The following is a 15390-nucleotide window of genomic DNA, read 5'->3' as shown; positions in this document are numbered from 1 at the left end:
CACAAACAGGTGGTTTTTAAAATATATTAAAAATTTGACGTTTATTTTACTGCAGTGTCTTATTTTAGTGAGATGTTTTGTTGAGCAGAGGTGAAAATATTGTAATAAGATAAATGCCACCTTTTAAGAGAAAAGCTCTGTATAATTGGTTTCTCTTGGAAAGCTTGGATTTTATTAAGAGCAATGCGGAGGGACACAGGAGAGAGGAGATGAGAAAGTAAGGCTAAAATCCCCTTCTGCCATGTTCATCAACAGCTATCCAGTTAATACTTCAGAATCCTAGCTTTAAACCAAGTAATCGGCTAACCAGTGTGAGCTCAACGGAGCTTTTGGGCTGCTGTCTTCTTTTGTTCAAAACAAGCGATGTAAGAGCAATTTATTTACTCCAATGTATGTGAAGTTTCTTTCTATGTTTTATTTAAATTTTTTACAGACAATTTGCTTCATTTCTGTTGGGGAAATATTTCTTTCTAACATTTTCTATAATTCTTAATGTCAATAACTGAAGGAAAATATATTTCCTTTCTTTCCACGTATATAATTTTTTTTTTTTTTTTTTTGAGACAGAGTCTTGCTCTGTCACCCAGGCTGGAGTGCAATGGCATGATCTCGGCTCACTACAACCTCCACTTCCCGGGTTCAAGTGATTCTCCTGTCCTGGCCTCCAGAGTAGCTGGGATTACAAGCATGTGCCACCACACCCAGATAATTTTTGTATTTTTAGTAGTGACAGGTTTCATCATATTGGCCAGGCTGGTCTTGAACTCCTGATCTCAGGTGATCCACCGGCCTCAGCCTCCCAAAGTGCTGGGATTACAGGCATGAGCCATTGCACCTGGGCACTTGTATATTTGGAAGCTTAGCTTTTTCCCCTCCATTATTTTCCCTGTAGTAAATCATACTTTATGTTCACCTTTAAAAAATTGTTTAGCATTTGATTTTCGACATATTTTCTCATTTATTGAAGTTTCATTGATTATGTATATGACATTTTTCCAGTTCAGTAGCTCTTGATGCCATATTCTGCTATTTTCTTTGGGTGAATGCAGGAATGGGTAATTGTGTTTCTCAACAAAAACAGTGTTACTTATTAGTCTTTTAAGTTTTTAAATAGTGTAACCTCATTTGTCCAAAGAAAACCTGTCATGTTTGCATGATTGAGATTGACTTGATATAGGGAATATGTCATAAAAATGTAGCCATATAGCATACAGTATATATGTGTATTCATGTATCTTGATACCAAAATGAGTGTTTCATGTAAATATATATACAATTATTTATGCTGTGAAATTATATAGATTTGGATTATTAGAATTGATATAAATTTACACTATTTGCTGCACTAAAGTATTTAATATATTTGTGCATATAGACACATGCATATGTATATTCTTACAAAATAAAAGAGGCTTTCCTTTGAAATTTAAAACCATATTGAAACATTTTACACATACAAAAACATTTGTATTTTACAAATTTGTATTTGTAATATCAAGTTTTTTTCATAAACGATTCTTCCATGTTCATGAAGCACAAGAAAAATACCTTTATATCTTTTTTTATTGCACTTTATAATGAATCTCTATGAGGGTATAGCTTGTGCAGGCAGTTTGAATAGCACCAGGAATACTTACCAAATTCTGGAGAATGAGTAAATATGAACTCGTGAGGATTGTCAGTTGGTATTCCACAGCCAGTGTGCTTTTCCCCAAAGGCAGACTCACTCAGGTCTTCTCTCATTATCAAGTTGCCCTTACTTTTAGGTATTATTTTAATATATGGCATAACATAGCCTCCAGACCGGTGGCTTCTCAAAATCAGTTAATAAAAATGGCCTGTGCGTTTTGCTGCAACAGCAGACTCCATGGACCAGAGCATCAGCATTACCTGGGAACTTAGCGGAAATGCAGAACCTCAGGCCCTGGCCCAGCCTTACGGAACCAAAAGCTACATGGAACAAGGTCCCAGGTGATTTGTCTGCATATGAAACTTTGAGAACCACTGTACCAAAGAGGCTTCAGGAAGGAAGACAGCTAGGGGAAGAAACAGATGGCATCTAAAAAAATTGAGAAAAACTAAAGGCAAACAAGTCAGAGTTCTCTCAGGGTAGAAGCAAAAACTCTCTTTACTTTGCTAGTCCTTAAGAGCATCAATATTAATAAAATATTTATAATGTGTATTTGTAATGTATATTAACACAATATTTATAATAGAATCCTGTTAGAATCTAATATATTCTCATTAAATGAAATATTCCCCATTCATTTCCCATACATAGCTTTCTTTCTTATTTCACAGAGAGCTGATTAACTTCTGGAGGATTCATAAAATATTTTACTTTTCATGATCCAGAACTTTCCCAGCTGCACAATGAAATTCTTTCTTGTCTGCTCATATGCTGTAGTGGTTAAATATGCAAGAGAAAGCTTTGTCATGGTCTTAAAATATTACTTTAACTGATGAACTCTGAGTAAAACTTCTCTAAATCCAAACAATAGATTTTTGATGTTTATTAACATAATCCTGTATTAAATGAGGGCAGTTAAGATTAAAATATATCTGCACCCTCATGTTCATTGCAGCATTATTCAAAATATCCAGCCAAAACAACTGAAGTCTCTGAGAACGGATCAAACAAGTGGGGTGTGTGTGTGTGTGTATGTGTGTGTGTGTGTGTATAAAATGTATATGTGTTCACAATGAAATATTATTCAGCAATAATGAAGAAAAAACTTGCTATTTGTGACAATGATGAGCCTGGAGGGGATTATGCAAAATGAAATAACCCAGACAGAGAAAGACAAATACAGCACGATCTCACTTATACGTGGAACCTAAAAAAGTTGAATTTGTAGAAACAGAGAGTAGAATGGCAGTTGTCCAGGGCTGAGGCCTGGCCGAAATGGGGAGGTGTTGGTCAAAAGATACAAATTTTCACTTACAAGATAAATAAGTTCTGGGAGTCTAGTGTACAGCCTGGTGACTATAGTTAATAACACTGTATTGTATACTTGAAATTTGCTGACAGTAGATCTGAAATGTTCTGATCACACACACAAAAGGTAACTATATGATGAAATGATGCTAATTAGCTTTACTGTGGTAATCCTTTCTCTATATATATGTATATCAAAACATTACATTGCGTACCTTAGTTACAATTTTGTTTGTCACTTATACATCAATAAAGCTTAAAAAATTAATACATATATATGCAATATGTTTTAAAAATCTCTATCAAAATAATTAAAATACAACATGCCAAACATGTCCAAAGATGCACATTGGATCCCTGAACAGTTTATACATGAAATAGATCTAATTTTCAGACACACGCTACAACATGGATGAACCTTGAAATAAGCCAGAGACAAAAGGACACGTATTGTTTGGTCCCAGTTATATGAAGTACCTAAAGTAGGCAAACTCATAGAGACAGATAGTAAAATGGTGGTTGCCAGGGTTTGAGGGAAGGGGATATGGAAATTATTGCTTAATGGGGGTGGAGATTCAGTTTGGGAATGAAAAAGTTCTGGAGATGGATGGTGGTAATGGTTGTACGACAATGGGAATGTACCTAATACCATAGAAGCTTACATTAAAAATTGTTAAAATGTTACATTTATGTCATGTATATTTTACCACAATAAAATACACATTTGTATTTATATATAAAATTTCAATAACTCATATAGGAAAAAAAATATATATATATAGAATCTACTTCACTGTGTTCCAAAAAAGTTGGCATGATAGATATATCTTCAAATCAAAATAGCTCAGGAAATTCCATGAAAAAGGGGTTTTTTAAATTATAGGACTTTAAAAACAATTTTAAATGCTAATATGAATTGTGTACCTTCACAGGGGACGTTGGTATAATAGTCAAATGAAAGAAATTTAAACCAAGGATCTTGTATGATGCATTAATTTTTACTGTGATATTGTCTCCAGATGTCTTTCATGTAAAAAAAAATGTTGGGCCGGGTGCGGTGGCTCACGCCTGTAATCCCAGCATTTTGGGAGGCTGAGGCGGGTGGATCACGAGGTCAGGAGATCGAGACCATCCTTGCTAACACAGTGAAACCCCATCTCTACTAAAAATATAAAAAATTAGCCGGGCGTTGTGGTGGGCGCCTGTAGTCCCAGCTACTCGGGAGGCTGAGGCAGGAGAATGGAGTGAACCCGGGAGGTGGAGCTTGCAGTGAGCCAAGATTGCACCACTGCACTCCAGCCTGGGCCTCAGAGCGAGACTCTGCCTTAAAAAAAAAAAAAAAAAGACAAAAGATAACACCAGCTCAGTTCCGAATATCTAATTTACCTGCAATTCCAAAATGGCTAGGTATTTTTTTTTTTTTTGAGAAAGTGTTAGGATAGAATAATAAAATGCATACTGAGATGCTGACCTCAAGTTATTTGTGTGTCCAGAATTAATTTAAACTTCCCCCTTCCCAGTGGATTTTTTTCATTTAAACTACCATCTCAGCAGGTTTATACTGGGCAAGCAAATTAGTTACTCCCTGAAAAGCTTTGGAGTTCCACCTTGCATCATTAAATAAAATGGAGATGGCCAACCAGAATGAAATGTACCAGACTTACAGATGGAAGCATGTGGAAGGGTCATGCCTCACACAGCACCTGAGATATTGTGTGTGACTAGATAAAGGAAAGCTATTCCGATCATTAGAGAATATTCACTACCAAGCAGAATAATTTTGCAGGCCTCCTAAGATGATTAGCTAGCGTAGAGCAGTGTTTGCCTGCATGCTCTTCATTTCTCCTCACCTGTTTTCTCTTCTACGTGTAACAGCAAAGCATCTCGCCTGTGACTTTGAGTCGGGTTTCTGCGGTTGGGAGCCATTTCTCACAGAAGATTCACACTGGAAGCTGATGAAAGGATTGAATAATGGAGAGCACCACTTTCCTGCAGCTGATCACACAGCAAACATAAATCATGGTAGGACATTTTCCTCTTTAAAAAAAAAAGTTTTCTTTCTTGCATGTTGTGGAATGATGATACTGTGTATTTTCATTTCTATTCTGTAGACTGTATACATGGAACTCTGGTTTGTCTTGCTTTAAAACCTCCTGACCAAGTTAATAATTGGCGGGTAATTGAGTTCCCTGAAAGGAGCATTGTTTTAATCACCAACATGTTTGTTGTTGCAATTTTTATAAGTTGGGTTAAAGGCATAAAGAGGTGGAAAAGTTTTCTGATCATTTTCTCAAGTTGCCCAGAATCAAGTACAGTAGGCTTGCCTTCTTTTTAGAGCAATCCAATTTTTTCAAAACAGGAAGAAAAATAGTCTAATCTTGTTTCTGGGAACTGAGAACAGAGATTTAGCACTATCTGTGAAATAAATTTACAAATACTTGAATGCAATTTAATCAGTCTTCGGGCTTCTTTATAATAAACAGTCTTATTCTTCCACATATATATTTTTAACCATCATTCCAGTGTTTACATATCATCTTAAAATAGAGGAACCATAACTACCTGTGGTATTCCAATAAGTGTCTGTGAAACTCCAATAAAACAGAAAGGGTTTGTTCTCTTTTCTCTTTTGTTTTGTTCACATTTATCATCGGATGTCATTCCCCATATACGTTAGCATCGTGTTAACTTTACTTTTTAAATGTATATGTTTTAAGTAAAGAGTGTCTCGCCATGTAGCCCAGGTTGATCTCAAACTCCTGGCCTCAAGCAATCCTCTCACCTCAGCCTCCCAAAAGTGCTGGGATTACAAGAGGGAGCCACCACACCTGGCAAACCTTACAATAGCACAACTGTACTTGTACTATAGATCATCTTTCAACCTCATTGAACATTATCCTATTTGTTTCTTCTTTCAGACTTCCAAAGAATTATACCAAAAATAAGTATTGATCATATTTTTAATTACAGCCATTGGAAATTGGGGTTGGTGGTAGTGGGTGAGGGTGCTAGGGGATGGGGTGGGAAAATTCAACCATCCATCTGTTGGCTACAGCCATAAACCTAGTTAATTGTTTAACAGTGTGGTAAGTTCTTAATTTTTGCTTTTGTGCCATGACTCATTTCTTTAACATTTTGTAGCAGACAAAGTTAAGTTTAAAGTTTAAAATAGAAAGGGGACTATAAATCATTGGAACTATGTATTAACAACACATTTTTCTCTAAACTCATATAATATTTTACTTCTTTTTCTCTGTTCAAGCCAATTATTAAATACATAGCATAGACGATACCTGGATGCACAAAGATGGATGCCACGATCCCTGCCTTTGAGGTGGTCTCAGTCTGGTAGCTTAAGTAGATAAGCAAGGAATTGCAATCGGTTATGAAGGATGCTTTAAGAGGGATGGAAGGTGATTCAGATGGATTCGAGATGCCTTGTTGAAGGAGATGACTACTGAACTGAGCACTGAAGGGAAATGAAAAGTAGTCAGGAAGCCAGAAGTAAGGAATTACTGAGAGAAGACGGAACCAAAGAGAGGTGGGAGGGATCATGTCCTAATTGGAGGGAAGAATCCCCAAAGAGGGCAGAAAGATGGGAGTGGTTAGGGATGAAAGACGTGTGTGATTGGACAGGGAGAAGAGAACTGATGAAACAGGAGAGGAAGGAAGGGGACTCTAGAGAGTGCTGAGGAATTGGAAATGTGTCTGCAGGATGATGGTGACCCAGGTAGTCATGTTAAAGCATGTGACCAATCAAATTTGCTCTAAAGGGCTGTTCTGTCTGAGACGAGGAGAATGGAGAGGGTGAAAGGCTGGAGTCAAAAAAACATGGATGTGCTGAAGAAATATCAGTGAGAGATGATGAAGTCCTAAGCCAAGGCAGTGATTCTCAAAGGGAAGCTGTGCGGGCAGTGTGTCATGGTGGTCTGATGTGAGCATACCATAACCAGTTAGGGAAGAGCACGGGCTGCCCAGTGTTCCGACACGATGTTGACACTGCACCCATGTCTAAATATTAGGGTGCTTCAGTTTTATTAGATAGAAAATAGAGAAAAGAAAAGTAGCTTCCCTGTGGAGTTGTCATGAGGATTAAATGAAATAACACCTGTGAAGGTTTTTCCATGTAGTAAGAGCTCCATAAACATTAATAGATATTTGTTGTCCATTCTAATAAGAAGACTAGGAAAAACACCAGATAAGACAATTAGAAAATATGTTTGTAATTCACCTTTAGTCTTTTGCCATCTTATAATTACTACATAACTATGATTTGCATTAAAAAGATTCTAATAGAGCCCCTGTGTTAGATGTTGAAAGACCCATTCTTTTCCGGTGAGTTGAAGAATAGTGAAAGATAACAATATGACTGATAAAACTAGGGGCAGCTGGTCTCACCCAGAGTGTGAGGGACAAAAACGCAGTCTTTCTCATTTTAGAAAGGGCCAACTTAAAAAAAAAAAAAAAATATATATATATATATATATATATATATATATATATATATATATATATATATATCTGGATCACGGAGTCAACATCTCTTTACCCATGATTACCATGATCAAACCTTAAAGAGAATCAGTAGTGGTTTTAAATTGCAAGTGAGGAGGAGAATTAAAAAAAATGAAAAAGGACCAGGAAGGGAAAGGAAAGTGAAATGGAAATTTCTGGTAGAGTCAGAGGCAGCCTAATAGTTCCGATATCTAAGAAAGTGGAGTTCTAGTTCATTTTGTTCTTACAGCCTTAAACATATAGATGGCAGCTTTTAAATCTATCTATCTGTCTATCTATCTATCTATCTATCTATCTATCTATCTATCTATCTAACTAGCTGAGACAGAGTCTCACTTAGTTGCTCAGGCTGGAGTGCAGTGGTGTGATCCATGCTTACTGCAAACTCCACCTCCCAGGTTCAAGCAATTCTCCTGCCTTTTCCTCCCAAGTAGCTGGGACTACAGGTGCACACCACCACGCCCAGCTGGTTTTTTGTTTTTGTATTTTTAGTAGAGCCAGAGGTTTCACCGTGTTGACCAGGCTGGATATGTTGATATTATGTAGTTTTTGTGTGTATGTGTGTAATTAAGCCTCGAATTTCCTTCCTGCCTTTTTTGCTTCGTTTCTACCTTCCTATTCCTACTCTGTTAAATTTCCATCGAAATAGGCAACTCATGTTAATTATGTTCCACTTTTATCTATGTTCATATAGTCACACACAGATATATATATAGTAGATAGATACATATTCAAAATTATATGTGTTTCTGTGATTGTTTGCTTTTTAAGAAATATATTATTTTGTAACTATTGTCCCTATTTTCTTACTAAAGATAGCTTATGGCAGTTGCTCCAAGTCATCAAATACTATCTATTTTTTTTCATTTTTTATGATAAAGTATTGGTTAAATGTAAAATTCAACCATTTTAGTGTACAGTTCACTGAGTTCTGACATACATACACAATTGTGTAACCATCACAAAAATGAAGATATAAAACAATTCTATTCCTGCCCAACACTTTGTTCTGTGCCATTATGTACTCAATAATTCTCCCACCTCCCACCACTGACACCAATGATCTGATTTCTAGCCCTAGTGTATGCCTGTTCCAGAATGTCTTGAAAATGGAATCATATCATATGTAGCATTTTGATTCTGCCTTCTTTCAATTAGCATAAAGGACTTGAGACTCATCCATGTCGCTGGCTTCAGCCACAATTCCTTCCTTTTTCACTGCTGAATAGTTGGGTCCATTGTGTGGATGAGCCACACTTCATTTATCCACTAACCAGCTGAAGGACACTTAGATTGTTTCCAAATATTGTCAAATATGAGTAAAAACACCATTAAATTTGCATACGTGTTTTTGTCTGGACATAAGTGTTTATTTGGTTTGAGTTCTCTATCCAATGACTATGTCTGTTTTTGTTTTTGTTTTTGTTTTTTTTGCACTCTGGTTGGTGAGAGAACTCTACCATTCCTGACTTTCTGTGACCTTCAGGAAATGTTCCAGCTATTCATTTCAGGTGTTTTTACCCCCAGACTCAGGTAGTTTTCTCCAATCCATGCACACGATCGGTCCTTACATGGCAATTTAGGGGGGACTGTCTGCAGATCTCGGGAGCTTGCTGTCTTTTCAAAGCTCCAGTACCTGAAAGGGGCAGCTGGCACTCTGTCTTATGAATTCTACCCATGTGGGTCTCCCCAAAGCACCGACTCTGTCTGTTTCAACTTGAGGAGACTACCACACTCCTGTGTTTCCCCTCTGCACAGGCACCTGGAAACTCTGTCTAGGCAGTAAGCTGTGGGAATTACAGGACTTAACTCATTTGTTTCCCCTCTCTCAGAGATCACTATCCTGTGATCTATCACTATCTTACATTCCCATTGTCCTATATTTGACAGTCCATGCTAAATATGCTTTTTTTCTAACATTTTTCTTTTGCTCGTTTAAGACAGAAGATAAAATCCAGTCTGTGATACTGGATTCATGTTTGTTAATTTAGCTAAATTTATTTGATTTGGACATACCATAATGTATCTAGCTATTCCCCTATCCAGTGACATCAATATCATGACGATGTTTCAAATTTATTCTTGTACACATTTCCTCCTGTAGGATACTTTCGATTTTATGCAATAGATAATAACTAGGAGTGAGACTTCTATATTTTTAAAGCAAGATATGTATTTATATTTTCAATAAACATTTATAGATTCATTAACCCTAAAACTTTAGTACTTCAATTTTTAGTGACAAAATGGGACTACTTTTCCCTATTTTCCTACCAGCAAGAGGCATTATAATTCTCTATAAAAATTTCCAATTAATGGGTGTACAATGATTTCTCATATGTAATATTTATTTGCATTTCACTGAAAAATATTTTTTTCAAATGTTTCCAATGTCTCAATTTATTTGGGTTCTTTAATTTTACTAAGTAATATTTTACAGCTTTCGGGGTAGAGATTTTGAAAATCTTTTGCTAGTATTTTCCTAGGTTTTTGTGTTACTTTTAAAGAACTTCTGATTTTGATTATTGCTGACATATAGAAATGCATTTTTATAGAAAATATTGACCTTGTATCCAGTGGCCTTGCTAATTTTATTTATCATAGCTAGGAACTTATACATATATATTTTATTTTCTAGGATCACAATTATTTTGTCTGCAAATAATGGCAATTTTACTTCCTTTTTTCTAAATATTAACAGTTCTATCTTCCTTTTGTTGTTTTATGTACTGGACAGAATTTCTAGAATGTGTTGAATAGAACTGGTGGTAGCTGCTAGACTTGTCTTATTTCTCTCTCAGAGGAAAAGCTGTCAATAGTTGAACCTTAAGTGCCATGCTTACTGAAAAATTGTATTCTTTATCAGATAAAAATGTTCCCTTCTATTCAAGAGTGTGCTTTTTAAAAAAATCAAGAAATTGAATGTATGTTAAAAGTTTTCAGTATTTTTCAGCATCTATTATGATATGATTGTCAGATTATCTTTTTTGTCTATAAGGTAAATTGATTTTTTAAATATTAAACCCCTCTTGCACTCCCGAACCAAACCTAGCTGGAGTAATTTTATTTATTATTCATTTCTTTATTCTATATGGTAATGCTTGTTTATAACTTTTGCATTTGTGAAAGTTATAGAGACTGGCCTCTAACGTTCTTAAGACATGTAAGGTGTTACTTCTAGGCCAGTGCATTAACAAGGTACCTGTTTTGCAGAAGGTGAGGTCGAGCCAGATGTGAACACTTTAACCCAGGGAGACTATTCACTCTGTCCTTTAATTTTTATATTGTGCTGGTCACATAGCCACTCTGGGGTATGTGGGTGTGTAAGAGTTTTACAATAAACAATTCTGATTACGAGAAGTAAACTCCTTGCCATGACCAGGAATAAAACTGGTAAATTCCACATTTCTCTAACTTGGCTCATTGTTTAGAGCAGGCTGATAGAATGATAAATCAAGGGACGTGTTCCTAGAAGTCCCTGGGCCTGTGGTCAGAGTTTAGACTCTCTATACCCCTTACCTGCACATATTAATTTTAATGCAATATTGTCAACTTTCTAAATATTTGGTTAAAATTATCATAGGATAGCATTTAGCTTCCAAATCAATGGTCAGTAACTTCATGTTTTAGTTCTATTATCTTTCATCTAGAAACATGTTATCTCTTTTCATCTAACCAGAGAGTTTGCAGTCTTTCACAAAGTTTATAATGTTCTTCATATAAATCGTGTCCCTTTTCTGTTAAATTTCTTCCTACATTAAAAAAATTAATTTTGCTATCAGGAGTTGGACATTTCTTGCTGTTTATGTATCTGGAAACTTACTGCTAAGATAAGATAAGTAATTGTGTAATATATCTGTTTCCATTTAGCTTACCAAATTTTCTAAATGATACTATAATTATAAAAAATGGAATACTTTGGCTTTCTATTTTTACAATTATATTATTGATAAAACATGGGAAATTTACTTCTCTTTTTCTATAATGTCTACTAGATATTTTATTTCCTTGACTTCTACACTCACCAGACCTTTAAGATAATATTAGTCTAAGATTATAAATATTGCCTAATATTATCTCTAATTGATAGTTGTGACAGAAATATGTCATTTCCCATTTTAATTAATATTGTTTTATCATTTGCCATTTAGAATGCTATTTATTTTGAGGTTGTTCACTAGTCTTTATTTAATTATTTCCTTTTATTTTATTAAGATTTATGACTTGAAATTGTTCACTGGTTTTTCATAGTCTTTTCAACATTTAGATAGGATTCTATGACTTGACACTTTCATTTGTTGTTGTAACTGAATATGGAGACCGAGCTCCTAAATTAAACCAAACCTACATTCTTGGAAGGCTCAGATTAATCAAGACACACTATTTTTGGATAACAATTTCAAATTTATTCGACATCATTTTAATTAGAATATTTGTTCCTGGCCGGGCGCGGTGGCTCACGCCTGTAATCCCAGTACTTTGGGAGGCCGAGGCGGGCGGATCACGAGGTCAGGAGATCGAGACCATCCTAGCTAACACGGTGAAACCCCGTCTCTACTAAAAATAGAAAAAATTAGCCGGGCGTGGTGGCGGGCGCCTGTAGTCCCAGCTACTCGGGAGGCTGAGGCAGGAGAATGGCGTGAACCCAGGAGGCGGAGCTTGCAGTGAGCTGAGATCGGGCCACTGCACTCCAGCCTGGGCGAAAGAGCAAGACTCCGTCTCAAAAAAAAAAAAAAAAAAAAGAATATTTGTTCCTATGCTCACAAGTGAGATTGCTCTCTAGAGTTTTAAATTTTGTCCTATTTTCATCAATTTTATTAAAAATTAAAGATATTCTGGCAACCTAATATGAATCAGGGAGCTCTCCATATTTTTCTAAGATCTGAGGTTTCTCGAATAATGTTGCAAATATTTGTTTTTTAAAAATTAAATAGGGAGCCAGATGCAGTGGCTCATGCCTGAAATCCCAGCACTTTGAAGGCCCAAGGCAGGAGGATTGCTTGAGGCCAGGAGTTTGAGACTCTGCCCCTACAAAAAAATTTAAAATGTATGTGGTAGTGTGCTCCTGTACACCCAGTGGGAGGCTGAAGCTGGAGGATTGTTTGAACCCAGGAGTTCCAGGCAGCAGTGAGCCACAATCATGCTACTGCACTCTAGCCTAGGTGACAGAGCCAGACCCTGTCTCAGGAAAAAAAAAAAAAAAAAAAGAAAAGAAAATTAAATTTAACTCAGATGTGGGACCATACATTTCTCTCTAGATTTTCTTTTCATTACTTTTTCAGTTACTTTTTTTGTCTAAACGATTTATTCAGGCCTTTTGCTTCATTTAGATTTTGGCGTCTTAATGTGTACATGTTCTCACCTTCATTAACCAGCTTGTTTGAAATTGTGTATATTCTTTTGAATGACTGGAGGAGTAAGGTCTTTGAATATCGGTTCATTTGTTTTTAGAATTTTGATCATCTTTTTAAAAATATTCATTTGAATTTTACCTAAACCTGAGCATTTTTAGGTGGAAGAATTTTTCAAAATCAACTTTTCCCATTCTTTTCCTTTTTAGGTGAAGCATAGAGAATTTAATGAACTTGCTCGCATGCACTGTTTCCATTACCTGTAATTTGGAATTTGGGGACAGTAAACTTTATCTTTCCAAGTAGGTTTTGAGATTTAAAAACAATATAAACTGGGTTCTATTTTTCCCACTCAAAGATGACACTGCTGACTCACATCCTTGGTTGTTTGGTTAAACATGTGATGGAGTCTATAAAATAATACATTCTAATTCTAAATCCTTTCCTTTGTGTGCAGTCGGCATTGACTTGTATCTAGGAAAATCACTCTCTGAATACGGTATTTTCCAATGAAAATAGTTGGTTTTCCAAATTGCCTATCACTGTGATTATCAAAGGGCAGTATCAGACCTTGACATTGTTGGGTATAGCCTTCCTTGTAAGTCTTCAATATTCAATGAAACTACCCCAGACAGCAGCTCTGAACCTGTGATCTTTTAAGCTGCTGAGAGATGTTATCCCCTGCACATTTGCCATGAGCACATCCGTCGTAGTTAAAATCTAAAAGTGGTGATTTTGTTAATGTTCAGATTAGATCTTTAATTAAGCTTTAATCCCCTCTAGCACAGACAACAATGTCAAACACGTAAGACCCGGGAGAAACTAAAATTCATTCCATAAGCTAATATCCTTCGGTACTTTGTGAAGAAACTAAAAAATAAAGCTCTTGTGGGTATTTCATAAGGGCGTGTTGAATATCTAATTGTCAGCTTAGAAGCTTCATTTAATTTGATGTCAAACACTATGACATAAATGAAGCCAACAGAAATGTTTGTTTAGGTGATTTGGATCAAGAGCTTGTTTTAATTGATTAAATGTTATTTTAGGTATTTAATGTTATACCGGTATAAATGCTATTTGTTATCTACAAACCATAATAGTAAATATGTCAAAAATGTACTTTTCTTTATCTAGTTGATAGTTTAGCATGTGCAAGGATAAGATTGTGGATCAAAGAACAGCTAAGTGTGTAAGAGAACTTGCATCCGTATGACTTTCCCTTTGTTTTTGCAGGATCGTTTATTTATTTCGAGGCACAGCGCTCCCCCGGGGTGGCCAAGCTTGGAAGTCCTGTTCTTACAAAATTGCTCACTGCCTCTACCCCATGTCAGGTAATCAACTGTTCTGAATTTCCACTGGCCATTCTGTGGTTGTAAATCGCTGAGCTTGGGTTACTCTGCTAGTAAATGCCCGCCATGTTTCACTAGCACTTTAATAATGAATTAAGAGATTTACATGCGCTATTTCAACACAAAATGCTATGTCCTTCTAGAAGACCATTTGTAACACATAACTGGCACCATTCTTTTGAGGGCTATTAAAGCTTTCTGTTATTTTATATTCTTTTCACACAGTCATTTCAATAATCTAAAGCTGTGGATAAGCGTTGCCAAAATTTTTGGCCAACAATGTACATTGAGAAAAATAAAGTCAGTTAAATAAGTGTTTGTTGAAAGAAAGACAAATGGAAATGATTATATTTACTGAAATTTGAGTTTTTTAAATGAGTCCTCTGGTGCCAGGCAAACACAAACTAAGGAGTGAAATACCCATTTTATTTCAGCAGCATATTAGAGAGGTTGGACTAGTTAGACTTGGTTCAAGTCTCTTTTGCCACTTTCTAACTGTGGCTCAGACAAATTGTATATTCCTTTTGAGACTCAGTGTCTACACCAGAAACATACATGATTGTATGGATTAAATGTCAGCGTTTACATTGGAAGCATACACGATTATATGGAATAATGTCAAGGATTAAAATGTGATTAAATAAAGCACCTGGCAAAATATTTGGTACCTAGTAGGTAAACAATGTTTGTACCAAACATTGGTATATATGTACCAAATATAATGTTAATTCAGTAAACATAATTCCTTTGCTTTCCATAAAAGTAACACCTAAATCAGAGGTCTGTATTCAGCTTGTCTTATTTTCAGTCCTTTTGAGAGCTCCAACATGCCTCTCGGCCCTTAGGATTTCAGCTAATTTTTTCATCTTTACTTATCAGAAAATAATGAAGAGATCAATAGTGCCACACAGTAAATTCATTGCCTGTAAGTGTAGTGTTAGAGCAGTTTACTTGGGCATTCCTGGTGATAAATGACATATTATTCCGAGGTATAAACCTAATTATACTTTCAGTTTGGTATAAGTCTAAGTGGGAGTGCCCTGAGTTCTTAATAGTGGTGTCCATAGATACTTTCTTTTAAAGTCCTAAAGATACTTTCTTTTCCTTTCTTTTGTTTTTTTTTCTTCCCATTTCTTTGTGAGAATAAGAATTAAAGCAAATGCCTGGTCTCCATTTCCATTTTATCCAAATGCCTTTTACACATTCCCACCTCTTTATTTTAATTAAATCCTATAAG

At 35.8% G+C, this 15390-nt stretch overlaps 1 protein-coding gene across 1 annotated transcript in view; it reads left to right on the top strand.

Annotated features, from left to right (window-relative positions):
• The first annotated feature begins 1883 nt into the window (after window positions 1–1883).
• The window catches only part of LOC129143290 (MAM and LDL-receptor class A domain-containing protein 1-like), a 30890-nt gene continuing 17383 nt past the window's right edge, over window positions 1884–15390 (top strand). The window contains exons 1-3 of the mRNA XM_063790318.1: window positions 1884–1971; window positions 4814–4960; window positions 14038–14135. Of these exons, the coding sequence (XP_063646388.1) occupies window positions 1908–1971; window positions 4814–4960; window positions 14038–14135 (309 nt within the window). The 5' untranslated portion in view covers window positions 1884–1907. The remainder of the gene's footprint in view (window positions 1972–4813; window positions 4961–14037; window positions 14136–15390) is intronic.

This window comes from Pan troglodytes, chromosome 13 (assembly GCF_028858775.2).
Source record: "Pan troglodytes isolate AG18354 chromosome 13, NHGRI_mPanTro3-v2.0_pri, whole genome shotgun sequence".
NCBI lineage: Eukaryota > Metazoa > Chordata > Mammalia > Primates > Hominidae > Pan > Pan troglodytes.
This window is presented reverse-complemented; position numbering and strand designations above follow the sequence as displayed.